Genomic DNA, 26058 nt, shown 5'->3' with positions numbered 1-26058 from the left:
GGAAAAAACCCTCAAACCCCAACGAAGCCACTAAGTAACACCCCCTCCCCCCCCAAAAAAGAACTCGCTTCCCCTCCCCCCTCCCCATTTATCCCGCCTCTTCCCGCCTTCGGCCCTCGATCCCCGCCTCGCAACTGTTGCTCCCTCTTCTTCGGTTCCGCCCGGCCTTCGCCACTCGCACATACGCATGCGCAGCCCATCCACCCTTTCAAAAAAGAGAAGGGCGGAAACAAACAAACACGCACGTACGCCTCCCCCCCTTTACACATGCGCGCTCCCTCGTGCCTTCCTTTCCTCTGAGGGAGGGGGAGGGGGTTCCGTGGCGGAAGGTGCCTTTCGTCATCCCTGTCATCATGGCGGCGTCAGCGGCCGCAGCAGCTGGGCCGCGAGCCGAGCGCGAGGATCCCTGTCAACGCCTCCTTGAGCCGCGCGTGCGCAATGGCCCGCCTGAGCGAAAGAGAGCGACGGAGGGGAACGTTTCCTTTTCCTAAGCTCCGCCCACAACTCCTCCCTCCCTTTCCCCCCCTCCCCCGACTTTCACCCACCATAGCCCGAGCCAGCCTAGGCCGGAGCGGTAACTGGAGGACCCAGGGGGAGCTCCCGCCGCCGCCGCCGCCACCACTAGCACCACCACCACCTTCCCTGAGGGAGCCTGCGGGGGTCGGCTTCGCCGCGGCCTACAGCTCAGCTGCCGCCATGCAGATCACCCTGAAGACGCTGCAGCAGCAAACCTTCAAGATAGACATCGACCCTGAGGAGACGGTGCGGCCTGAGGGAGCGGGAGAGCCGAGCTTGTGGGCTAGGCCCAGGCCTGGGGTTGGGCGGCGCGGTCTGAGGGGAAGGTTCGGCTGACAGGAGTCGTGGGGTGGCGGCGAGCGAGAGCCCCGTTTCGAGGCCTCCTTCGGGGCGGTTTTCCTCAGAAGTTGCAGTAGGGGAAAGTTAGAGGGAGGGAGGCCGGGAAACCGGGCGGTTTTATTCGGGGGCGGGGAGGGAAGAATCCATTGCGCGGGCTGGTGGTCGGGAGGCCTCGGGGCCCCTCCGGCGGTTCTAAGCCGAGCCCAGGCTGCAGGTTCCGTTCCCCGGCGAGGCCTTTGACGCAGGCTCCGTTGCAAGGCGGGGAAGGGGATGTGCCTCCCCCCCTCCAGGCCTGGGAAGGAGGTGTCTCCCGTTGCAATCTATAGTCGATTCCCGTCCAGCTTGTATATCTGCCGTGCAAGGGGCTCCAACGGTGGTTGGAGGGGCAGAGCGGGGGCTGGTGGGTGGCTCTGGCGGCGTCCTCGAGCGGGGCTTTGCCATGACTGTGCATTATTTCGCTTCGCATGAGGAAGGGGCGTGTGCGAGTTGGGTGCCTGCTGGCTGGATTGCTTGCCTGGCTGCCCGCGCGCGCGCTCCCGCCCTCTGGGTATGCAGCGGGGGAAAAGGCCCGTGTCCGTGAGAGGTGGGCAACGAGAGGGTATGCTAAGGCTTTGGGGGCGGGGGGAGGTTCTTCCTGAAGGTTAAATTTTTCCCGCTTGTGCAGCGATGCGTGCTTTTCCTGTTTTGGGTTGAATCAGAAAAGGACGCGCTACGCATCGAAGTGTAGACTGCAAGGGAGTTGTTTCTTTTATACATATATATATCTGTGTCTCTTAAAGTTTATGCCCGGTTGCTAAACTGGTGTGCCTAGTGCTGGAGAAAATAGGGCGATGCAGGCTCCTCCATAGACTGCTCCAAATGGTTATTCCAAGCCAAACCCTCATTACATTATAAGTAGGTAGCAGAGGAGCAATCTTTGCACTCGCATATTAAAATACTTCTTGAGGCAGTGTGATGTAAGTGTTGGGATGTGTGTTTTTCCTCTCCCTGGTGTGAGCTGTATTGATTTGTCTCTTCAGAAAGGTGATTAGGAAGCAGGAATGTTGTTCTGTTGTTGGTTAATAATGGCACTTTCTGCAGTCTCGGTGAGCTGAATGCTGAGCCTTTTGGAGAAAATGGGGAAAGATATATAGACATGTTACACTTTGTGACATTTGAGCTATAAGTGGTCAATGAAAGTGAACCTATATTGTCACACAATTTTTTTAAAAAAATGTTGCTCCCTTCACATTAGTATGTGAGGGGTAGATACAACACCCTTAATATTCTGCACTGAGCTGCGCTCTGTGTCTTTCCACTCCTCTTTCCAGAGTTCTTGTCTCTCACTGTGGTACTTCATGACAGAAAGCACACTTTCTGAAAACTTGTAAGAAAGGAAGTTGTATAGAATTACATTCGAAACTTGACCCTTTAAAAGCTTAATGTTTTCCTTGCATACCATAAATTATAGAGAATCTAGGCAAGAAGGTAGATGTTACAAGTCATTCCTTAAAATTGCAAAATGTGCAGGAAACAAATAAATTTGAAGACATTGTTTTGATGTATTTTCCTTAGCCTGTACCAGACCTTTCCTTCCTTTCCTATCCCCACAAACAAAACAACAACCGTATTTGCTCCAGAGGGTCTTTCAGTCCTCTGGAGAAGGTTTTGTGGATGGTGGGGCTGCATAGGAAAGAGAGAACCATAGGAAAGGGAAGTCTCATGGGCAGTGGTGGAAGTCTGTTCCGCATGCAGACTAACAAAACTGGGTGCAGTTTTCAGCTTTAGTAGTGTATTTTGTGTCAAAACTATCTTGAAACCTTCCTTGGTATACCTCTACAACCATGTATCTATAGATAGGTTAAGTAAGCTTATAAAATAACCTAAACTGTAGAACAACTGGTAGGTCTGCTTTAAAATGTTTCTTCATGCCAGATTTTAAAAATTATGATTAGATGCCCTTTTCTGAAGTAATATAGAATATGGCTGTCTGTCATGAAGGATGGTTCTGTCCAGTTTTTCCTGTCAGGTTTATGTGCAGCTCCATTGATACTGCTTCATATTTGCTAAAATGCTTCCCCAACTAACCAGGTGCTTGTATAATAGTTACTATTACACCTTCCTGAAGCCACCCTATAGCCTTACATTTGCAGATTTATTACCAAGGAAGGTGGTGGTGGCACTGGTAGGAAGTTGGGACAAATCTGGCATACCTGTAGCTATGAAAGCTTTTTCCAGAGACAATGTTGATTTTGGATGTAGCAGTTCTGTTCTTGGCTTTGCAAGCCAAATGGATGAATCAGTAAGATCTTAGAACTGTTCTAATCGTTGTGCTTGGAAGGTAGAAAATGTATAAACATTGCTTTGGAGTATGGGGAATGATGTATTTTTGATCTTCAGTCATCATGAACTCCCTGATTGTCTTTAGGCAAGCTACTATCTCAACCTCAAATATTTTGTTTGTCTACTTTGGGGATCATATTGTACTATTGTATGAAGTTGTTAGGATTACTAGGATCAGTGGAGAGTACCGTATTTTTCACTCTATAACACGCACCAGACCATAACACGCACATAGTTTTTAGAGGAGGAAAACAAGAAAAAAAATATTCTAAACGAAACAGTGGATGTATGATTTTTGTGGTTCATGCTGTGGCCACACACCTGTGATCTGACAGTGAGTTTGGAGTAGCCCAATGCAAAAATCCTGAGGATCCATGTGGATCTATGCTTTGTAACCACGTTTTAAGTGGGGAGGGAAGGAAAAGCACTCAAGGGACAAGGAGCATGCGTGGGGTGTTTGGAGAAGGATGCTGCTAATAATGCAGGAGAGGGGTTTAAGGGGAGAAGGAACACACGTGGGGTGTGTGGAGAAGGATGCTGCTAATAATGCAGAAGAGGGGTATAAGAGGAGAAGGCTCCTCTCCTCTTCCGCTTTGCTCCTTTTAAGCAAGCAGGCTCTGCTTTTCTCCCTCCTCCCCAGCTTAGCGAGCTGAAAAACTTTGCTGCTATGTAGCGAGCTGAGTGGGGAGGAGAGAGGGACAGAGAGCCTGCTTGCTTTAAAGGAACCAACCGGACAGGAGCCGCTTACACTCGTGTAAGTGGCTCCTCTCCTCTCCCGCTTTGCTCCTTTAAAGAAGCAGGCTCTCTGTCCCTCTCTCCTCCCCACTCAGCGGCTCTTCTCCCGCTTTGCTGTTTCAAAGCGAGCCATGGAGGAGGGAAGGAAGGGGAACCATGGATCCTCTGCTCACGACTGCAGCAGATCCCCCCCGCCACCCGTAGGCATTCGCTCCATAACACGCACAGACATTTCCCCTTACTTTCTAGGAGGAAAAAAGTGAGTGTTATGGTGCAAAAAATACGGTTCTTTGAACAGTTAATGTTTCTATTGTACTTTTTCAAATTGATGTTTATACGGAGGAGAAATTATGTGTTTGTATTGTGTGGACTGATTTCAGTCACCAAGAAAAAGTGCTGATGGGAGTTAGGACTCTTGCAAAATATGGAGGATCGCAGGTTCCCCATCCGTGCACTAGGTCTCATTCTTCTGTAATATGAGGATAATGCTGAACTACATTACAGAATTGTTGTAATGATGGCATGGTTATATGTTAAGTACTCATGGCACTAAACAAGTAAATACTATTTGGGTAAACAGTGTCCTTGAATTGTTGGTACTCACCACTTTTAGCATTGCTTAAACTTTATTTGAAGCCTTGGGAATGCCAAATGTACATTGAAGATGTGGACTAAAAATCATAGCAATAGTATACAAACCCCTGGTTTGGGCAGGTGGGGGGTGGGGAGCAGTTCAACTGAGCAACATGGTGCTAGGGCTAAAAACGTTTCACCACACTGCAGTACTGGAACCATTGACATTTAAAGGTTGATTGTTTGAATGTTTTCTGCTGGTCTGTAGATTGCTGCAGGCTTCACCTCTATGATCTCTTTTGCATTCCATATTTAAAAGTGTATCTTTGGAAAATGCCATTTTGATGAGCTGTAGATTTCAGTAAATATGAAAGATACGCCAGTAATTTATTGCCTACTTCATGGCATTTTTTGGAGTCGTTCAGTGGTTCTGTGTTCAGCTAAGGAAAACACAAGGTGGATACAGTTTTTCTTAGTAACTTTGTATATTTAAGCCAAGGCTGGTGATAGCCAATTGCCTGGTAGTCTGTGTTGAGCAATTTGTCATTCAGATAATTTCATAAAAATCCTCACGGCAAGGAACACCCTCAAGAGCTCTTTTGTTTTAAAGGGTGATAGAGCAGGCACTATTTCCTGGGGTTCTGATGCTTGCTTCACAACCATCAAATAGAGTTTTATATAATCAATGCAAATAGTAAACACATTATAACAAAATATGTTCAACACAATGAAATCAAGTTTTATCTTCTAGTTTGATGTTTACTAAACTTCTAGCATGAAGGAGGAACCCCATGTAAATAAGAAGTGTCCAGCCTTCTGCTTGATTATTTTCCTGATTCTCTAATTTATCTGTCTCAGACTTGAAAGCCGCATTAAAGGTAAAAAGGTAAAGGACCCCTGGATGGTTAAGTCCCGTCAAAGGCAACTGTGGGATGCAGCGCTCATCTCGTTTTCAGGCCGAGGGAGCCGGCATTTGTCCACAGTTTTCCGGGTCATGGCTAAACCGCTTCTGGTGCAATGGAACACTGTGACAGAAACCAGAGTACACGGAAACGCCATTTACCTTTGCACCACAGCAGTACTTATTTATCTACTTGCACTGGTGTGCTTTCGAACTGCTAGGTTAGCAGAAGCTGGGACAGAGCTATGGGAGCCCACCCCATCACGTGGATTCGAATTGCCAAACCTTCTGATCAGCAAGCCCAGAGGCTCAGTGGTTTAGACCACGGTACTATCCACGTCCCTCAGTGAATCACCTCATTCACTGTGGGGAGGATCCACCTTGCTACTCCAGCAGATTATGTCATCGCTTGCGCCTATTCAGTGATGTATTTACCCCTTCACTGTAGCACAGCAAACAGGTGCTAAAATAGTGTTGAGAGGTACCTACTTCAAAATGTCAAGAGAAGGGGTGTGTTACTGACCACAAGGAATTAGTAAAGGGAAACAGGCAACACTGCTCACCGGCCAATGTCCTGCCCATCATAACTTGCAGTTCTTTTAGCCAGCAAATACATTTTCTGGAAACTGGACAACTCATGAAATTGTTCAAGGTAAATGTTAAGGAATCTAATGTTGGTGCTCTGTTCAGTTGTATTCTGCATTGTATCTAGGCTTTTCTATTTGTTACCAGCCAGTATTAGAAACTCAGATATATAAGCTACTGTAATAGCCAAATGACACCTGACACCTAGATTTGCACCTAGGTTTTGGTCGCTACAATGCACTGTCTAGTCAACTCCCCCCCCCCCCCCCCCGTGAACATCAAATAAAACAATCTACCACTGTTCTTTAGTAAACATAAGATTGCAGCCTTAGTAAATGAAAACCTTTGTAGAATGAATGGATCTGCAAAATCTTTTCCTGACTGTTATTTTTATCTCAAAACTATGGGACAGTTTTACTTTTTCAGGGAATAGACTTATGCATGGCGATTCAGATGCTATTCAGATCACTTTCAGCAGTGTTCATTTACAAGTCTTTGTTTTCTTCATTTGTGCTTCTACAGTCCTTTCAAGGACATGCTCTTTCCAGAGGCAGCTTCTAAGTATTTCACACCCAAATTACAGAAGTTACAAACATGCAGCATTGTAGTTAGGTGACCATGGTTTTGAACAAAGGTAGGGATGATGCTGGAACAAAGATAGCTAAAAGTATATGCCTGGCAGTTGTTCATAATTTTCTTTCTGGCAAAACCATGAGTGATTATGCAGTAAAGTTCTTAACTTGTGCAGAATTGAAAATATATTTGAATTGGCTCAATGTAAAGTTGAACTTTCAGATTTTTCATCCCATATTGTTAATTGTTTGTTGGTCTCTGGTACATTGTACCTTCTTTTACTTTGATGACTTTGTGAATTCTGATTTGATCCATGCCTCTTGGATTAATGCATGGATTGAAATTTAGTTTTAAGTATTTCTGAATGCCCTGAAGCAGTTCTCTGTTAAGTTTTGAGAGAATGTTTTAAAATACTTGTTTAAACCATTAAATTTGAATACTAATATTTATGTGGATTACAAGAATTGCAGATTGATGTGGAAATATGTTGGAACAGAACTGTGGGTGAGCATCTGTGAAAGTTACTAGGACTGGAGATGGACTCATCCATCCTTGGTACTAAGCCTACTGCATGCACTAATCTGGACCCCCACCCATCTAAAATATGAGATCAGCAAGTAAATTGGATGGCAGAAGGAAAGGGGTAAAATTCCTATTGCCTGGCAATACAAGATTCTCAGGCATGCTGCCATGAAGTATAAAGGTGTAAAGTCATCAATGGCATTCCTGAAAGATCTTCTCTTCTCATATCCCTACTCCCTTGGCAGATTGACAGTCAAATTAAAACTCTTCCTGGTCATGGCATTTTTGCTATTGTCAGCGTGTTCTACATGCTACTGAATGAATATGCTTTTGTCATGGGAAGGGAAATTGCATCAGACTTATTAATAAAGAGCTGGACTTAAATTAAAGGCAGTCTCTTCCTTATAGAAAGACAGTGCTGTCTAGTTAACTCTTAATGCTGATGAGTACTTCTGGCACTATTTCTGCCTATGCATTCCTGAGACCGAAGGACAACATGCTGCATTAAATAGACTTGTATAAGCTCAGTTCTTTAAGTTAATACTGTGGAATCTTTGGACCTTCATGTGGTGTAAATTCAGACACAAAATTGTACCAAAAAGCTTAAATGCACATGAAAAATGTACTGATATTTTTTTATACGTTATCTCCTGTTGTCTGATTTTATTGTGTTAACTTCTTAATTGAGTTGTGGGGGTTGATCTCTTGCAAATGTGATTGACCACTTCAGGCATTTTTTGTGAAGAGGCAGGGTATATATATTCACTTTTATTAGTGACCAGTACACAGTCAAGAGCTCCAAACTAATGCACAGAGTTTTGTGGTTCTTGAAACATAATTGCCATCTTGAATTCTCAGATTTTCATCCTTGATCACTAAAATAGCATTAAGGATCTGACACTTGGCAAAAGGAAGATAAGAACACTGAAACTGAGAGAGCATGCCACATCACACTTGTGGACTGCGACATAGATTCATAAAATGAATCTATGAAAAGGGGTGGATGTTGATAGCAAAGTATATCTGAGCAAGCTCTTTTAGCACATCCCTCTAACTCAGCCTTTCTCAACCTTGGGTCCCCAGATGTTTTTGGGCTACAACTCCCATCATCCCTGACCACTGGTCCTGTGAGCTAGGGATTATGGGAGTTGTAGGCCAAAAACATCTGATGACCTGCCCACCTATCAAATTTGGCTCATGATTCTGGTCTGTGGAGCCAAAAAGGTTCCCTACCGACTAGAGTTCTAGGTTTGCGTGTGGTAAACAAATTCCTATTCAGCTTCGCTGAGTAACTTAATTTCCCTTTCAGAATTTTTAGGGTAAAGTGAGACCCTGAGCAGAAGGGTGGGGGTACAAATGTGATTAACTTAATCTGTGTCCTATGGGCTGAACATTTTGAAAGTTTAAACTGAAGTGTTGAGCATAGGTGTGTATTTAATGTTTGGATTACATGTAATCTTTTCAACTGACAGAATTATCTAATTGTTGAAGAATTACTAATACAGAAAATACTTCCAGCAGAGCAGGAATGGACACCTGTGGCTCTCTAATATGTCTCTAGTTTCCAATCATCCCTGGCCATTGGCCATGCTGACTGGGGCTCATGGGAGTTGCATTTCCTCAGCATATAGAAAGCCACAAGTTCCCCATATGCCATAGAGGAAACAAAACTTTCTATCACAGACAAAGAATGTGGCCATCACAGGTGTCCTAATGTTTATATATATATGCATATATTTGAAAACACTGTTCATAAGAGTTCTAACTAAACTTTCTAAACTGTTTGTTGTAGGTGAAAGCGTTGAAAGAGAAGATTGAATCAGAAAAGGGGAAAGATGCTTTTCCAGTAGCAGGCCAAAAATTAATATATGCAGGTAATGTTTTTGCACATAGAAATTATTTCTAGGTGTTACTGTAAGAGGAACAAAAAAAGTTGGCAGGTCACAAAGAGCTCCATCCAGCTGACAAGAGGAGCTTTTCAGTCTTATTGGGGAGGGATTTAGGCACATACTTAATTTTCTCCTTACTGCCAGTGGGGCTTAATAAATGCTTAATTTTGGGCTTGATCACACCCAAAGAAACCAAGAGTTAGTCTCTTGGGTAATATATGGAATTGATAGAAGAATTCTCCTTGACCATTGTTTTCCCAGAAGAAAGAATTTGTATATGGCTAGGAATTCAGCTTCCTTTTGGACTTAACTTATTTTGCATCTGATGCTTCAGCTAAGTTACAGTAATCTACAGCATGGGTAGGCAAACTAAGGCCCAGAGGCCGGATCTGGCCCAATCGCATTCTAAATCCGGCCCACGGACGGTCCAGGAATCAGCATGTTTTTACATGAGTAGAATGTGTCCTTTTATTTAAAATGCATCTCTGGGTTATTTGTGGGGCATAGGAATTTGTTCATTCCCTCCCCCCCCCAAAAAAAATATAGTCCGGCCCCCCACAAGGTCTGAGGGACAGTGGACCGGCCCCCTGCTGAAAAAGTTTGCTGACCCCTGATCTACGGCATTTATATAGCATATTCCAACAAAGCACTTAACATACATAATCTCAGTTACCTACCCTTACAACAAGCTATCGCTAATTGATAGTGGGATATAAAAACTGAAGGGGATAAATGGAACAATTTATGGACAAAAGCACAATATAAACCCCTGCCACCAACTACTACAGAAGATTCACTTTAAATTGTTGCATGGATATTTAACACCAAGATGTATCTTATATCAAGCCCAATAGCTTAGTTATATTGGAGAGGATACCAAATTATAGATACATACCAACAGATGCGGTGGGAGTTATAGAAGTTTTTAATCTCACATTAAAGAAACATGAACAAGCCCATTAATTTAATAAGCTTTTTTAGAAATGACTTACATTTTCCTTACTGCCATAGCTACTAAAATGGAACAATAGTGTTTTCTCAGGTGGAAACAGATTGGAAGGAACTCAGTTCTGCACTAAGGCAAGCTTTGCCATCAGTACAAGCATTTCAACTCTCCAGAGAGCACCCCCACTCTCCTACTCCTGCACGCTATTCTGGATGTTCTCCTGTGTGTGCCCCCGAGCCAGTTTCTAGGAGCGGGGGGGGGAGCCTTGTTGCACAAGTGGAAGTCCTTGTGCAGGACTTCCATTGATGGGACTCCGAAGGTGAATCCTGCCCTGAGATAGGGAGGGGTTCGCTTCTGTGTAGGGAGCAGCCCTAATTCCTGTGTATCTACTTGTCAATGTAGAGATATGTTTCTGCCTATCACATTAGCAGTTGTTTGCTGTTAACTTATTATTTAGCAATATTGTAGCTACAGTGCAGACAACTGCCAGAAAGTGAGAAGTGGCTGTCCTTTAAAGAATCTCTGCTTTTGTGAGTCACTGGCTAAAAATGCTTGGTGTTTTATTTGGGCTAGCTTAGTGTACTAGACTGACTTAATTAGGTAAAAAAAAATGCTTTCCCTCTTCAATATTCAAAATCAATTAAGCTGGAAAAAGTTCTGCTGTAAACTAGTTAAATTGTTAGAGCAAATGGAGGTTACATTGTAAACAAGCAATGGGTAAAGGTAAAGGTACCCCTGCCCGTACGGGCCAGTCTTGACAGACTCTAGGGTTGTGCACCCATCTCACTCAAGAGGCCGGGGGCCAGCGCTGTCCGGAGACACTTCCGGGTCACGTGGCCAACGTGACAAAACCGCATCTGGTGAGCCAGTGCAGCACACGGAAACGCCGTTTACCTTCCCGCCAGTAAGCGGTCCCTATTTATCTACTTGCATCCGGGGGTGCTTTTGAACTGCTAGGTTGGCAGGCGCTGGGACCGAGCAACGGGAGCGCACCCTGCCGCGGGGATTCGAACTGCTGACCTTTCGATCGGCAAGCCCTATGCGCTGAGGCTTTTACCCACAGCGCCACCCGCGTCCCTAAGCAATGGGACTCGGGCGAAATTCAATACAAGGTGGATTTTTTTGAATGACTGCTTATACAGAAACTAAGAAAGTCCGTGAATGAACATAGCATGAAAAAGGATGACTAGGAGCTACACAGTGTTTACTTAACTTGCAGCATGGAGAACTTAAATGTTTTATCACCCCATAGTATCCAAGAAAAGTGACACACATGGAGACATTGGATAGAATCATTTGTCTGGAGGTTGCAGACAGCTGACTTCATGTGCTGCTACCTTAGCTACCATATTTTTCCGTATATAAGACTAGGTTTTCCCCCTTAAAATTGTCAAAAATTAGGGGTGTCTTATACTCTGGGCCATCTCCCCCCATTTTCTTAAATCTGAGTCCCCCAAAATAGGGTGTGTCTTATACATGGGGGCGTCTTATAGACAGAAAAATATGGTATATCCTTAGCTAAATGACTATCACCATTTGACTCCATCTTTAGATTACTACACAGAGTGAACACAATGCAATTGCATTTATGGGATCATGTTAAATGTGAAGAAAAACTAACATGAATGACTTTAATTTTCTAGGTAAAATTCTTAATGATGATACTGCTCTTAAAGAATACAAAATCGATGAAAAGAACTTTGTGGTGGTTATGGTGACAAAAGTAAGTCTCAGTGTAATCAGTAATATTCTGGCATGGGTGGCAGGGGGTTGCTCTTAAACTGTTCTTTATTGACTTGTAACATAAGAAAACAGGCCGTTGGTAACTTTTATCCTGAGGTTTTCTAATTTTGTAATATATTAAGAGAACATTTCAGCACTATAATAGAAAAAAACAAGAATGTTGAAATGTATACTATAAAGGTTTGTGAGAATTTGTTTGCTGTGAAGTGCATGTAGCAGTGGTGAATATATTTTTCAAAAATGTAGAAGTAGCTAAATTTTACTTATTAACTCAAGAGTTTATATTCTCTTCTCTCTTACATCTCTTGGAATTTATTGGATTCTGGCTATTTATATATCTGTTGAAAAATACACTTGGTTTAACGTACACCTTTGTCTAAATTACTGTTAAGTGTGATTTCTCATTATCTCAAATACTGGTATCCTAGACAATTCTGATCAGATCCTCCCCTGTTTGTCAGATTAAATTAGAGCAGATAGTAGACGGGCAGCTGACATAACTGAAAACTGTCCATCTTTGAGACACATTCTTTATGTATTACAATTGACTGCATGATGAAACTATATTTTGATGTTAAGGTTATGGTGGGATGTGTTGAAAATTGTCAGGCTAAAAATGATCTGCCTTGCTAGCCTTTTTCCACCTGATTTTGGAGGATGGGTCCTTGACTGACTCCAGCTACAAAAGCTGAGGCTGCTGAACAGACCCTTGGGTTAGGGCAGGGCTTGTCAACCTGGTCCCTACCGCCCACTAGTGGGCATTTCATGATTCTAGGTGGGCTGTAGGGGGTTCTACGGCACAAGCTGAATCCTCCTTCCATTGAGCACTGGTGGGCGGTAAGGAAATTTTACCATCAGGAAATACGCATTAGTGGGCAGTAGGTATCAAAAGGTTGACTACCCCGGGTCAGGGTATAGTTTAGATTTTTTTGTTGCCATTGTTGATATTAATCTTTTGGCATCTCTGTTTTTAGTGTATCTGGAAATTTGGCATCTCTGTTTTTAGTGTATCTGGAAATTGCTCAATTTGGTTGTGTACTTTTTGATGTGTTTTGTTTTACTGCTTGAGTACTTTTGTTATTTTGTAATTATGTAAATCATCTTACGTTGTAAGCTGCCTGGAGCATAATTTTAAGTATGGTAAGGCGGCCTACAAATCTTGATGATGATGAAATAGAGCAACGACTCTGCAGCTTGCTGTAATGTGCATTTTGTTGCTTGATTGGCAACAGTCTTTTTCAGTTTGTCTATCTGAGAATGTGGCCTCCTCAAGGCCACTAAAAATAGCAATGAACTAAACCCATAACCAGACCTTGGTGGCCATATTATCTGTGTCTATTTGACATATTGATGACTGATGGTTTTCAACAATGGTTAAACAGGATTTTGCTGAATTGCTTTTCAAATGACCTGATTGTGTCCCTGCTGCAAAAAGGTTTTCTTTACTGGCAGGCATTTAGCTTACTGTATAGATCTATTCAGGGATGGTTTGATTGTTAACCCTTTCCACATTGATTTGTCCTGCTTTGTAAACCCCACAAATACATCCAGTAAAACCTGTATGGTGCTGGAAGATTCAGATCAGATTGGTTGGCTCACACCATCACTATTTGTGGATGCTCTGAAACATACTCAATATCCTTTCAGTATAAGTTTGGTAGTGAAGGGCCAGCTGTTTTTCATGGAAAAATACCTGCCACCACTGATCTCCACATTGTAAAAATGCCCAAAAAGTTTGAAATAAAGTCAACAGTTCTTGGAACACAGTTTGAAAACTACTGCTCTGGTAGAAACAGCATAACCATGTTTATGCGATTGGGTATAAATTATATTTTTAGAATAACTTCACAGATGTTTTAAGAATGTTGAAAAGAACACACTTAGGGTATTGCATGACACATGCAGTAATACCAAGTGACACAAATATGTGCATGGTGGTTTTCTAGCCATAAAGGGTTATAGCCGACTAAGTTTTAATCTGTGTAGACCCACTGAAGTTTATGGATCTAAATTTACTCATTCTCATTAATTTCAGTTGGTCAAATCTGAGTAAGACTACTATTGGATACAATCTGTAATGAATATTTCTATTCAAATACAGTGGTACCTCGGGTTACAGACACTTCAGGTTACAGACGCTTCAAGTTACATACTCTGCTAACCCAGAAATAGTACCTTAGGTTAAGAACTTTGCTTCAGGATGAGAACAGAAACTGTGCGGCGGCAGCAGGAGGCCCCATTAGCTAAAGTGGTACCTCAGGTTAAGAACTGTTTCAGGTTAAGAACAGACCTCCAGAATGAATTGAGTTCGTAACCCGAGGTACCACTGTACGTCACAGGTTGTCTCATCGCTTTACATTGACCACATCATTGCAGTTTTAGTAAATCCAAGGGGCTACTGTTGTGTGTAATATCTTTCATGTACAATGGCTGCTTTTGCCATGCTAATGCAAACCCATCAGATTTCTTTTGGACTCTTACATACGTTTATGAGAAGCTAACACTGCAACAAGCAAATGGAGTGATATAAATCAGTATTTGTGTGGTGGATGTGACTTCCAAGATGAGCCCTGAGAGGTGTATGAAAACGGCCAGTCACTGGCGCATGCTAAAAATGAAAAAGGATGGCTTGTGAATTTGATTCATTTTGATTTCTTCGTTTTATAGCCCAAAGCAGCTGCTGCTCCAGCTCCATCCCCAACTACAACCCAGCAGTCAAATGATACCACCACTACTGTTAGTTCTTCTACGATAGCTGCTGCAGCCCCCAAACCTACACCTGTTCCAGCTTCTGCGCCTGCACCAGTTTCAGCACCTGCACCAGCTGCACCGACACCAGCTGCAGTGGCTTGTGAACCTGTGCCTGTAAGTGCTCCTGTAGAAGAGAAACCAGCAGATAAACCAGTAGAGACACCAGCTGCCACTAGCCCAACATCTACAGACAGGTATGAGCAGATTATTAGAAACCAGAGTCTTATTTATTATCACCACTTATACTAAATTTGGCACTAGGACTTCTTGGAGGGCATCAAAATTGCTGAAAAAGAGAAATATTAATTTTCAACCCTGCTACATGCTTCCTTCCAAAAATTCTGTTTATTTTTTAAAAAACCAATGCTTCAGTATAGAGCACCAATGCATTTTTATCTTGTACAAGTCTTTTTACTAACTTCTGAAAATGGTTAATATGCCATGAATAATAATAATAATAATAATAATAATAATAATAATAATAATAATACTTGTACCCCGCCCATCTGGCTGGGTTTCCAGTTGAGTTACTGTGTGAAGTTGTCAATATGGTGTTAACTTTGAGCTTTTATATATGTTTGTTAATAGAACTTATACAACAGTAGCTTGCAAGTAGACTTGCTCAGGGTGATTCTGCAATAATTACAATATGGCAATGTAGCTTTTCCACAGGATGAACCAAAAGCAGTAGATTTAGCCATGTTCTAGTTTTATTTAGTATTTCACTAGAGTGCAAGTTGATAGGTTGTTAAACATTTCCATTTCCTCCCCGAAAAGTGATTAAATGATGCACCAAAGGAAGCTATTTGGAAACTGGGCATGAACATCTGTTCAGTCAGTTTCAGCAAAGAATGAGTCAGTCTGAGAGTTGGTAAAATTTGTGTGCATTTGAAGCTTGACCCTTGGTCAGTTGTCAGTAGACTACAGCTACTGAATGTGCCACTTGCATTATTTTGTACTTTACCCTCATATCCCTGGTTGAATTTCTGTTGTGAGCAATTAAGCCAGTACCTGTAATGGTGGGTGCTAGTCTGTATTTTTCATAATCCAGTTTGTGTCTCCATGGATTGCAACTACTGTGGGAAAGGAAGTTTGGACAACTTCTACTAGCAGCATTTTGTTTGGGTAAAAACAGATGTATATATTGCAGACAAACCATTTTTGATTATTCGTAAGCAAAATTATAATATAAGCCCCTTGAACTCTAAGCCGCATGAGCCTTTTTAAAGGAAATGAGTGGTTTTTGTTCTGTTACAGTACCACAGGTGATACTTTGCGATCCAATCTCTTTGAGGATGCTACAAGTGCACTTGGTAAGTATTTTCTGATAGTTGTTTGAGTGCCTCTTCTATGAAAGACTCGGAAAAGCACCACTTGCACCCTACTTCAGACATTAGCGTTGTAATTCAAAAAATGTGACACTTTGAAATGTCAGCGTTAGTGAATATTTTAATATGGCAAGTGAGTTTATCTGCAGAGAACAATCTCCATTCTTATTATACAACAAACTTTACTTGCACCTCCTGGTTTCACTATCTTGCCTTTCTTAAATCTGTGTCAAAAGCACATGCTCCAAATTAATTGCAAGCCATATAATTCAGCAGTCAAAGTTTACAGCTATTAACGTTGGTAGTTTTACAAGAGGGTAGATTTCTGAGGGGAAGTTGGAGGGAGACAGTATGTCCCCAGTATTAACTACATTGGACTTGTTTTTAACCATAGGGACAAAGGCATTTGTAAAACTTAAGGGGTAAATACCAGTTGTCTGCTGCCAAGATGGCAACTCTAGAAATGTAGAATAATATGTATCCAATTTTGATGTGTTCAATGAGGAATTGCCGAATTGATTAATTTTATTAATTAAGTTCTTACTTTGCTTAGCCAGTTACTTACAGGGAAGTTCTAATTGTAAGGTGTTGAGGGTTGCTAGGGTAGGGGAATGGGTAGGATCAGTAGGGGGATCTGATGATAGAGAGCTTATTGTTGGTACTGAAAGCCACCAAGAGTGGTTGGGGCAACCCAGTCAGATGCGGAGGGTATAAGTAATACATTATTCTTAATAAATTATTACTACTTTTCTAAAACTTTGTTATCTATGTTGTTAAGAAGTACTTCTGGAAAAACGAGGGCCTTGTCTGCTTTATGTATTGAAGATTGCTGCATAGAATCCTGTTGTACTGTGGATCCACCTCCACCTCTCTCTCCCCGCCCCTCTCTAACAGTATTGGCTAATAATTCTCAATTACAGTTGGTCACTTGAATAGCTTTTGCATTAAGCTTGACACTTCAAAAGTAAAAAAACCCAAACTGATCGGCATCTGTCTAGGAAAAACACTTTCTAGCCTTGTACATCAAATGGCTTTCTTAAGCCAGACGTTATTATAATTAATTAATGACTGCAGCAAGGAATGGATGTTTTTGACACCTTTCCTCCACCTTCTTTAAATCTGCATGTTTCTTTCATCTTAATCTTTGCTCCTCTGTTCTTCCTAGTAACAGGTCAGTCCTATGAAAATATGGTGACTGAGATCATGTCGATGGGCTATGAGAGAGAGCAAGTAATTGCTGCACTGAGAGCCAGCTTCAACAATCCTGATAGAGCAGTGGAGTATCTTCTGATGGTGAGCATGTTCTCTTGATATTCATAATTTCTTGTTATGCCTTCCGCCACCGACTTTGGGTGTGGCACAGTCATTAACAGAAAGAAAAACCAAAGGTTGGGAGGTGAATAAAAACTGAAAATAAAACATTATAGCTGACCTATTATCTTTCATTCTGCTGTTAAAACAAATGTAATTTTCAGCCATAATCCAAATGATTTCAGCTCTCCTCTTTACTGTTTTAAAAAATGTGTAGCCTTTTTGATCTGCAAGAAAGAAGGATGCTTTGGAAATGGCAAATATATGAGAAATGAGTTTGGATCCAGAAAGAAGTGTGTGAAAAAAGTATGTCTTTTATGTTCAGGCAGATCTGGCAAGCCAATCTTGATATGGTCCAATAAAACCAGTCTTCTCTCTCTGACCTTTAACGAAAGCAAGTTCCTTCACAGGGATCTTCATCTCCTTAGGGCATGTACAGATAATGTGAGCTTCCTTTTTGCAACCAACATTGGCAGGGCAGGGCAGTTTCTTACATCCTCGGTGCTTTGTTCTCTTAGCAGTAGCCCATACCTCATAACATCTCAGAGTTGGGAGTTCAGAGGGCAACAACTCTCTGCCAGTTCCAATTAGGTTGCTCATATGTGTGAATGTCCCTAGTCTTGTTCTCTGTTTAGAAGCCATTGTAGGTCAATCCCCACTGGTTAGGATGGTAGTAGCACAGACGCGCAAACAATTTTTATCCCACAGATGAAGATTCTTCAACCTGTGAAAGAAAGAAATATAGCTGCTGCTCAAATTAGTGAATGCTATATATGTGTGTGTGTGATTGTAATATACAGTTAAATATAAAATATGTATAATATATAAATATTAAAATAATATTAATTTGTAACATAACTGCAAGTACTTGGCAATCATTTTTAATGATTTTTATGTGATTTTACACACATTTTTTACAAAAACTATTAATAGGGCAAGTTTAAAATTATTGGAAATTATACAAAAAAATTAAAATATTCAATATTTCTTACGCAAAATTAAATTATATTAATTTAACCATAATATCTTTTGAATTCCCAAGTCATTTTACAGCTTTTTAACACCCCTCATTTTTGGAATTGGAAAGTTGAAAAATTCAACACTCCCTGATTGACCATGCTGATGGCATTTGGAGTCAAAAAAAAACCCCCAAAGGGCTGCAGGTTCCCTATCCTGAGAATATGCAAAGGTGACTTCAGAAACGTGGTGTGTTTCTTTTACTATAAAGTGTACACGTTGGCTCCAGAAGCCATTGCCCACTCCTGAACCATCTATTGCAAAATCATTTGTAAAGTTCCCTACCTGCAATATATTGGTGACCTTGGCATTGCAAAATATCTGAGTATTTAATACATAAAATGGTTGGACAAGGTTTCCTAATCATTTATGGGAGACTACTTGTAAGTTGTCTGCTTCTACTAAATCAGCTGTTTCAATCTTAAGTTCACCCCTGGTTAAGTAACGTTCATACATTTCATCCCCTTTGTGTCAGTTCTAGATAGTAAATGTTATAACCCATTTTTGTATAGATTACTTTTTTTTTTTTAGTCACGTCAAGCTGAGCAGAATTGCTTAGGTGGAAAGCTAAGTCGCTGCTTGTTTAGCTGTGGTCATGCGTCTTCGAGAACAGGCTTGCTAAGTTTTCAGTTGACTATAATGAAGTGCAAAGTACTTTCATGGAGCGGGGAACTGGAGGCACAAACTCTTTAGAATGAAAATGTTAACTGTGTAAATGAACAATACTGCAGAAGATATGCTTGCTAGTTGCTTCCATTCTAGTTTGAGTGTTCAGCAACTCCAGCCCTTTTGTTCTCTTATGGGGGCAAAAAACTTCAGCTGGGATCCGGGTCTATCAGACTTTCAGATTTGTGTATCATAGGCATTGTGTATTGTTGCTGCATCTTAATTTCTGTACACAATAAAACATTTGTTTATTTAGCTTAGGTCTGCTGGCTGTTATTTACCTGAACTTGTTTGGTGTGGCATTGATTAGCTTTGTGTTCCTACTTCGGTGATTTTGGTCTTGGTTTGTCTTTGCACACTTTTCTGAAAAGGCAGGTGTGGCTTAAAATGTGAAAAGCAACCTCAGTTGCCAAAACAATCCCTGCAACAGCCAAGTTTCACACTGATTGTTTCTGCATGGCAGAAGGTTTTTATCATAAAACAGGAAAGCTGCAAATCCTTGCCTCTGCTGGGCCATCCACCAGCCTTTGGGACCTAGATAGCTTTGCCAACCTGCCCTCCCACCTGTATAATTGACAATTAGATTGTGGATGAGGTTGCCTGACCTGGCATACATCACAAAGACTTGGGTGGATTAGCTGCCCAGGTCTGACCTCTTCCAGCTGTGCTCCGTCAGGTACTTAGTGCAACACCAGCATAGATTGGAAGAATTAGAGTGTGGCTGTCACTTACATAACTTTATATTAATCAGAAAAGCCTTTATACTTGGGCTACAGTTTCAAGGGTTTGTACCTGACACGAGATCATAGTCAGAACATGGCTCCTCTTGGTGTCCTCTTACTGCCCACCCAGCTGGCTGAGGCAGTCTAGGGTTTGGTATTGGAGAGCATCAGTGTTCAGTCTGAGACTGCCTTAGTTAACCTCAGTTTCAAAAATCTGTTGCCAAGAAGTGTGAGGCTTTGTGAGAAGAACAGGCCCAAATCGCCCTTTGGTTCAGGGTATTAGTTGAACAGTTCTTCATATCTTGGCCACAGGTTTTCCTTTATTAAACCCAAGATCCCTTTAGTTGGAATTGGATGTAGCATTCGTAGTATTTTTCAAAGCCCCGAGATCCTGGAAGCAAGTCCTCTGACCTTCATTTGAAGCTCTCTGCATGCAGATCTGCTTGTTGTTTTTAAATATGGCCTGTCTCAAATGGTGCAAGAAGTTGGAGGTAGAGGGGGAACAGTTTCAGAGAAGTGGAATTTTATCCAGCGCTTGATTTGGACTTGTATGCTGCCTTGTATTTCACCTATTACAGCGAATGCTGATGATCTTTGACAAACATTGAGTGTCTGACAACTTGGGGATATACTGGTGATAGTTTACAGTCGCCTAAATGTGACTCCATTAATTCACTTGTGTATTTCCAAGAAGTGGCCAAATATATGTCCTATTTTAAGCCACTAACAAAAAATATGACTGTGGACTTCACTGGAACATAAACACTTTGCCATTGCCCAGCAGCGCTTTACACACTATGCCTGTTTGGAAGGCTTGTTAATTCTGATTTCTTTTAACACGACTGTGCTCATTTTAGGGTATCCCAGGAGACAGAGAGAGTCAAGGAATGGCTGACCCCCCTCAAGCAGCCAGCACAGTTGCTTCTCCATCTTCAGCAACAGCAGCAGCGGCTGCAGCAGCAGCAGCTGCAGCAGCAACTACCACAACCACAACTACTACTAGTTCTACAGGAGGTAAGGTTTCCATACTCTAAAAGTTCTGCACAAATCCATTGGATGGTTCAATTTGGATAACGTAGTTATATGCACATTCCTTCCCTGTGACTGCTTCCCTTAAGACCTGGAACTTTCTGACTTGTGTTTTTTCCATAGTACATGTCTGTAGGAGCAACTAACTGCCCTCGGTAGTTTCTGTTGCAGTCTGTCTTGGAAATCAGTTCCATGCAGACTGATTAATAAATCTTTCTTCACTTGGTAATAACTGGTAAAATACAACTGACCACCAACATGTATCTGAAATGTTGAATTTTTTGGGTGTGGGTGTGTGGAAAGCAAATACTTGATGCCATTTAGAGTGAGCTAAAATGAACTTATTACTGCAGAGGTTCTTTTTTTTTTTAAGAAATATTTTTTAAGATTTTACAAAGACAAATATACAAAAACACATAATAAAAAAATAAAAAAATAAGTAAACATACAGAAAAAATAAGAAAAATTAAAAACAATTATTTTTCATAACTTAAAATATTACTGCAGAGGTTCAGCCATTATTAATACATTGCTTTGCAGGCGTTCAATGTACGTTGAAAATTTCGCACTTGAAAATTAGGTGCCTCCTCGCTCCTAAAACTATTCCAGCAGTGTGTGTGCTGCTGCTTTCTTGGATTTGTGATTTTGAGGTTAAAATAAGGCTCAAGTAACTTAGCCATCTCATAAAAATGACTTACTAATTTTTGTAGCGAAAAGGTAGCGATAAATAGAAATAAATGCCTATATTATGGGAGATTCAGGTAGGCAGTAAAAAATGAATAATATATGTGATAGCAAAAACTTGATTTGTCACTTGCTCACTTTTCAGCCTCTCTAAAACAAATATCAATTACCGGTACTTAGAATATACATTTTATGCTCTAGAGTGAGCTTTATAGTGGTTTTTCTACATCACGACAAAGTATTAAAAGTTTTGATGAAATTCATTGCTCTACTTTGGATTTTGTAGGGCCTGATGCCTGACCGTTGGTCTGATTTTTGTTTATAAGTCAATTTTTTAAAAAAACAAAACGCCCTTGTACACCAGACAGTAAGCATGGTGTTCACAAGAAAAATTAGCAATTTGCTCTGTCATGCACCTCAGGCAAGAAACTGAGGAATTATTTTAATCTCTTGTCACTTTGAGTAAGAAAGTTCTAAGCCTTGGGAGTTAAAGACATGTCAACCCTATATGATTCAGGGCATCATACCTGTTGAAAAAGGCTTTTCGGCGGGAGGACAACAACTCCCATGATATTCCATGGTAAAATATTTAATAAATATTTATTTTATATGTATGCATAGATATATAAAAAATCTACCCACACCTTTTTCCTTTTCAGGACACCCACTTGAATTTTTACGAAACCAGCCTCAGTTCCAGCAGATGAGGCAAATTATTCAGCAGAATCCATCTCTTCTGCCTGCATTGCTACAGCAAATAGGGCGGGAAAATCCTCAATTATTGCAGGTGACTTTTAAAACATTTTGGGTTGTCTCTGTGTTTTCAGGTGGTTTATTTATATGCATGGGGAGAGGGAGGCAGTAAAGTTGATGAGGCACATTAACTTCAGTTGACTTTTTAAAATTTAAAACATGCATAAATATATCACCGTAAGGCACTCCTGATTATTACTTGTCGGCATTTTTTATTGCATTATTAGTACAAACAGAAGTGGTTGTGCTTAAGGCTTTTGGTAGGAATGAATATGCTTTATTTCAGTGTATTGTTTGCTTTTGTCCTCCCATGCACCACAGCAAATAAGCCAACACCAAGAACATTTTATTCAGATGTTAAATGAACCTGTTCAGGAGTCTGGTCAAGGGGGCGGTGGCAGCGGTGGCGGAGGAGGAAGCGTAGCTGAAGCTGGAAGCCGTCACATGAATTACATTCAAGTAACACCTCAGGAAAAAGAAGCTATAGAAAGAGTGAGTGCAGCATTTTTGTCTCTGTGTTCTTGAAGTAGAGAATAGCTTCCCGTTCTCTTGTTACCATACCTTCTATTTCCAAAGTTGAGAGCAGGAGTATATAGCCAAAGTGGCGTCATTTTGTGCACTTATATGACACTGTGGTTATCTAGGTCTGGTAGAAGATCCTGGTAGCGTACATCAAGCCAGCATGGTCTTCCTGTTGGTTGAAAAAGTATAGTGAATCCTTCACTCTAGAAGACCACTGGTGGTATTTAGTATACAGGTGGATGTGTCTTAAGTGCTAATCCAGAGCTTTCCAAACTGTGTGTCGCGACACATTAGTGTGTCAGCAGCAGTGTGTAGGAGTGTCGCGAACGCTGTCCGCACTCTTCTGGGGCTAGAAAGGGGTTAGTTTAACCTCCAGTTTGCTAGCAAAACTGAAATACTGCATTGCAAAATGGTGCATATCTAAAAAGTGTGTCACCATCATGAAAGCTTGGAAAGCTCTGGGCTAGTCTATTGGTAACTGCATCTCACCAGGGTTGGTGATGGATCTTGAGATGATTAGGTGAGTTGCAGGTTGAAGCTTACATGTAGTCATTCCCAGCTGCTTCTGCTCACCTGACATTGCTATGAAGCGGCCAGAACATGCAGTTGACTCACATTGAAGCTGCAGGGACCCAGCCTCAGCCTGAATGGATGCAGACTGTTCCTGCAGATGTAGCATCTTGCAAGTAGAACTCTGGACAATGCAGTTATGGAAAGTAGTGACCTTGGTTGGAACTGTGCCTGATCCAAAGTCCCTAAGGTGGAAAAGGAGTCTTCCTTGGCTGGGCAGGTGTTCCCAGTGAGAGTGATAATGTTTGCCTGTGGCTGGTCTGGGTCTGTTCGGCTAGCATTGATTGATAAGATTGATGCCACAAGCCAGCAGTTGCATTTCTCCTACTTAAAAGGGAGGCTGCCAACTTACCATATGGCATCATCCTGGATTTTATTCCTGAGCTCTTGTTGAACTTCTTCAAGGCATTTATTTTCTCCCTGCCCCGGATGGTGTAGTGGTAGTAACCTCACTGACATATCTCAGACAGCCAGGTGAAAATGGCATCTTTCCTAAACTCTTGCCTGAGTCCAGTACTGGTGTCGTGAGATCAAAAAAAAAATCTATGACTGCAACTGCAATTTCCTCACCTGATCTGAATTCTGCTCTTCTTACTCTTGGATGCTGTCAGTGAAGATTTGAGGGGGGCCGTGGATTGCACATCCTGTAATTAAAAGACAATGGCAGACCATCCGGAGTCTTCACTACTGATCGATCCATCCTTTACCCTGTCAGTTGTGCCTCAAAATTGAGAGCCCAGGAAGCAAGATCTCAGATCTTTATTGTGGGTCTGTTAAGCCTGCCTCAAAAAAGCATTTGTACAGCATGTATGCACAAAAACCAAGTTGGTTATTGTTCTTTGGGGGGGGGGTGATTGTGAAAGCATCTGACTTCATGGCACCATGTGGATTGCAAATTGGGTGTTTGTACAGAAGGTACTAATTAACTTGTAGTCATGAGGTGCAAATTGCAGGCAGTCGTTTCTTATGGGCAGTATTGATTAGTGATTGAAAGGTCACAGAGGTTTTTTCCTCCTCCAGGGCTGTATTGCTGTGCTATAAGGAGTTTGAACTTGTTAACCTTTCTGGTTTTACATTGCTTAATTTACCTATGTGAACATTTTTCTTTTATTTATTTCAACAATTGCTGTGTATCCCTATTTTAGTAATAATAGTGATAGTAGTAGCTGAAGCCACCTGCTTTTTGTGGGAGGAGTGGGAAAGGGAAGGGGACCTGTTGCTAGGTAGAGTAGGAGCAAGTTATTTGGACAAAGTGCCAGCAAATGGCAGCAGAATTATCGACCTGGAATTTATGCTCAACAAGGAGGCTTGTGCCTGAAATGTGAATTCTAACATCTTTTTCCATCCTACAGTTAAAGGCGCTAGGATTTCCTGAAGGACTTGTGATACAAGCGTATTTTGCATGTGAGAAGAATGAAAACTTGGCAGCCAACTTCCTTCTACAACAGAACTTCGATGAAGATTGAAAGGGAGAGACTTTTAAAATCTCACACATCACACCAGTGCATTACACTTACTGTTCACTGGATTGTCTGGGATACTTGGGCTCATATCCATGATACTTTGTGTAAGGTTGGGGGGAGGGAGAGAAAATATTGAAAGGACACAAGGAAAGACAAGCACATCTGCTCTAAATTGGCAGGTGTAGCAGATCAAAGTGTAAAATACTATACAACCAAAAACCAGCTTTTTTGCAGATACTTAGTTCCTTTCTTCTATAAATTGTAAGTTCATGCCCCCTCCCCCAGGTTTTCACTCTTTTAGTGTACTAGCTCCCAAAATTAGTGTGGTGCCCTGCTTTATTTCTTTTTAATTAACATTGGTCTTGGAGATAGCAAAGGCTACCTAGAATCAACAGTCTGTATTTCATGATAACACTGGATAACGGCTTCATAAATTTAAGGAAAAAATATATTTGAATAAACGTTAAAATATGCCAAAAATGTAGGTGGTGGGTTTTTTTGCTGCTTCAGAAGTATCGTAATTACTGCAAGAGGCCCATTATTTCACATGAAGTGCTGGATTAAAAATTCAAATTAAACCACTCATTGTTTTAGATTATTGATCACTGATTTTTGAGGTATGTTCTTTTACCTGCCCCCTTCCTTTCATAATAAATGGAGAGGCTATATACACAAAGCTAAACTTAGACCTTTTTTCTTTTTGGGCAAATACTACAAGTTAACTGAATTACTGCTTACTTCAGTGTTGGGTTACAGTAAAGTTTGTTTTTTTAAAAAATGAACAACCATTGCATGTTTTGGGTTTGATGTATCCCTTTTTGTGAATTGAGCACTTTTTTATTGCCAATGAAGAAAATGTAAACTCTCCATCCTTGTGAAAGTATTTATGAAGAAATCAGATTCCATCCTACCTATATTTTGTTCAAGGTGAAATTGATCAATGAATACAGCTGCAAGTATTTCAAAACTAGGTGTCTTAAATGTTTGTAATCTTATAGTTTCAATCTCTGGGACTCTAAAGGCTATCGTCATTGTATTGCTTTAAAAAGGACTGTAATGTTCCAGTAACTTGCCTTCTCTTCTGTTCTAAAAGCATTGTGAAAATATTTTGCTCTTGAAGAGATGTTCAGAACATGGGAAAATAGATGAACAATCAAGTTATTGGATCCCTAAAGATTATGCACACACACCCTTTACTTCCTATTAAAAGTAACATCTAATTGTATGATTTTGAGTGTTTTTCTTACTGACAAAGAGATACTTTCTGTATGTTTGATTATCCTGAAGTGGTTCTGTATAGTCGTCTCCCCCCCCCCCCCCGAATTACTGCTTGAAAATACAGTGGTACCTCGGGTTACATATGCTTCAGGTTACAGACTCCGCTAACCTCTGCTACCTCAGGTTAAGAACTTTGCTTCAGGATGAGAACAGAAATTGTGCTCCATCGGCTCAGCAGCAGTGGGAGGCCCCATTAGCTAAAGTGGTGCTTCAGGTTAAGAACAGTTTCAGGTTAAGAACGGACCTCCGGAACAAATTAAGTACTTAACCCAATGTACCACTGTACTGATTATGTCAATAAGGATCAGTCCTTGGGCCAA

At 41.3% G+C, this 26058-nt stretch overlaps 1 protein-coding gene and 1 long non-coding RNA gene across 4 annotated transcripts in view; one reads left to right on the top strand and one right to left on the bottom strand.

Annotated features, from left to right (window-relative positions):
- The first annotated feature begins 268 nt into the window (after positions 1-268).
- Positions 269-25685, top strand: RAD23B (RAD23 homolog B, nucleotide excision repair protein). 3 transcript variants are annotated; one of them, XM_083593566.1, is made up of 10 exons: positions 269-762; positions 8859-8940; positions 11545-11624; positions 14312-14589; positions 15653-15708; positions 16889-17016; positions 20297-20453; positions 21812-21939; positions 22227-22397; positions 24350-25685. In XM_083593566.1, the coding sequence occupies exons 1-10, from the start codon at positions 439-441 to the stop codon at positions 24461-24463; spliced, it is 1518 nt and encodes a 505-aa protein (XP_083449692.1). In that variant the 5' UTR covers positions 269-438; the 3' UTR covers positions 24464-25685. The 3 variants fall into 3 exon arrangements, with proteins under 3 accessions (XP_083449692.1, XP_083449693.1, XP_083449691.1); XM_083593567.1 differs by having other exon boundaries at positions 351-762; positions 16895-17016; XM_083593565.1 differs by having other exon boundaries at positions 351-762; positions 22209-22397.
- The window catches only part of LOC310753080, a 292662-nt gene continuing 291873 nt past the window's right edge, over positions 25270-26058 (bottom strand). The window contains exon 3 of the long non-coding RNA XR_014543159.1: positions 25270-25847. This is a non-coding gene — a long non-coding RNA (uncharacterized lncRNA). The remainder of the gene's footprint in view (positions 25848-26058) is intronic.

The sequence above is a fragment of the Podarcis filfolensis genome, assembly GCF_964270895.1.
Source record: "Podarcis filfolensis genome assembly, chromosome: 17".
NCBI lineage: Eukaryota > Metazoa > Chordata > Lepidosauria > Squamata > Lacertidae > Podarcis > Podarcis filfolensis.
The sequence above is the reverse complement of the archived record's forward strand: the minus strand, read 5'-3'. Positions and strand labels throughout refer to the sequence as shown.

Coding starts and splice junctions, on each gene's coding strand:
- RAD23B (XM_083593565.1), top strand. CDS start 439: ATGGCCCGCCTGAGCGAAAGAGAGCGACGGAGGGGAACGTTTCCTTTT. Junction 14,590..15,652: donor AGCCCAACATCTACAGACAG/GTATGAGCAGAT, acceptor GTTCTGTTACAG/TACCACAGGTGATACTTTGC. Junction 17,017..20,296: donor CAGTGGAGTATCTTCTGATG/GTGAGCATGTTC, acceptor TGCTCATTTTAG/GGTATCCCAGGAGACAGAGA.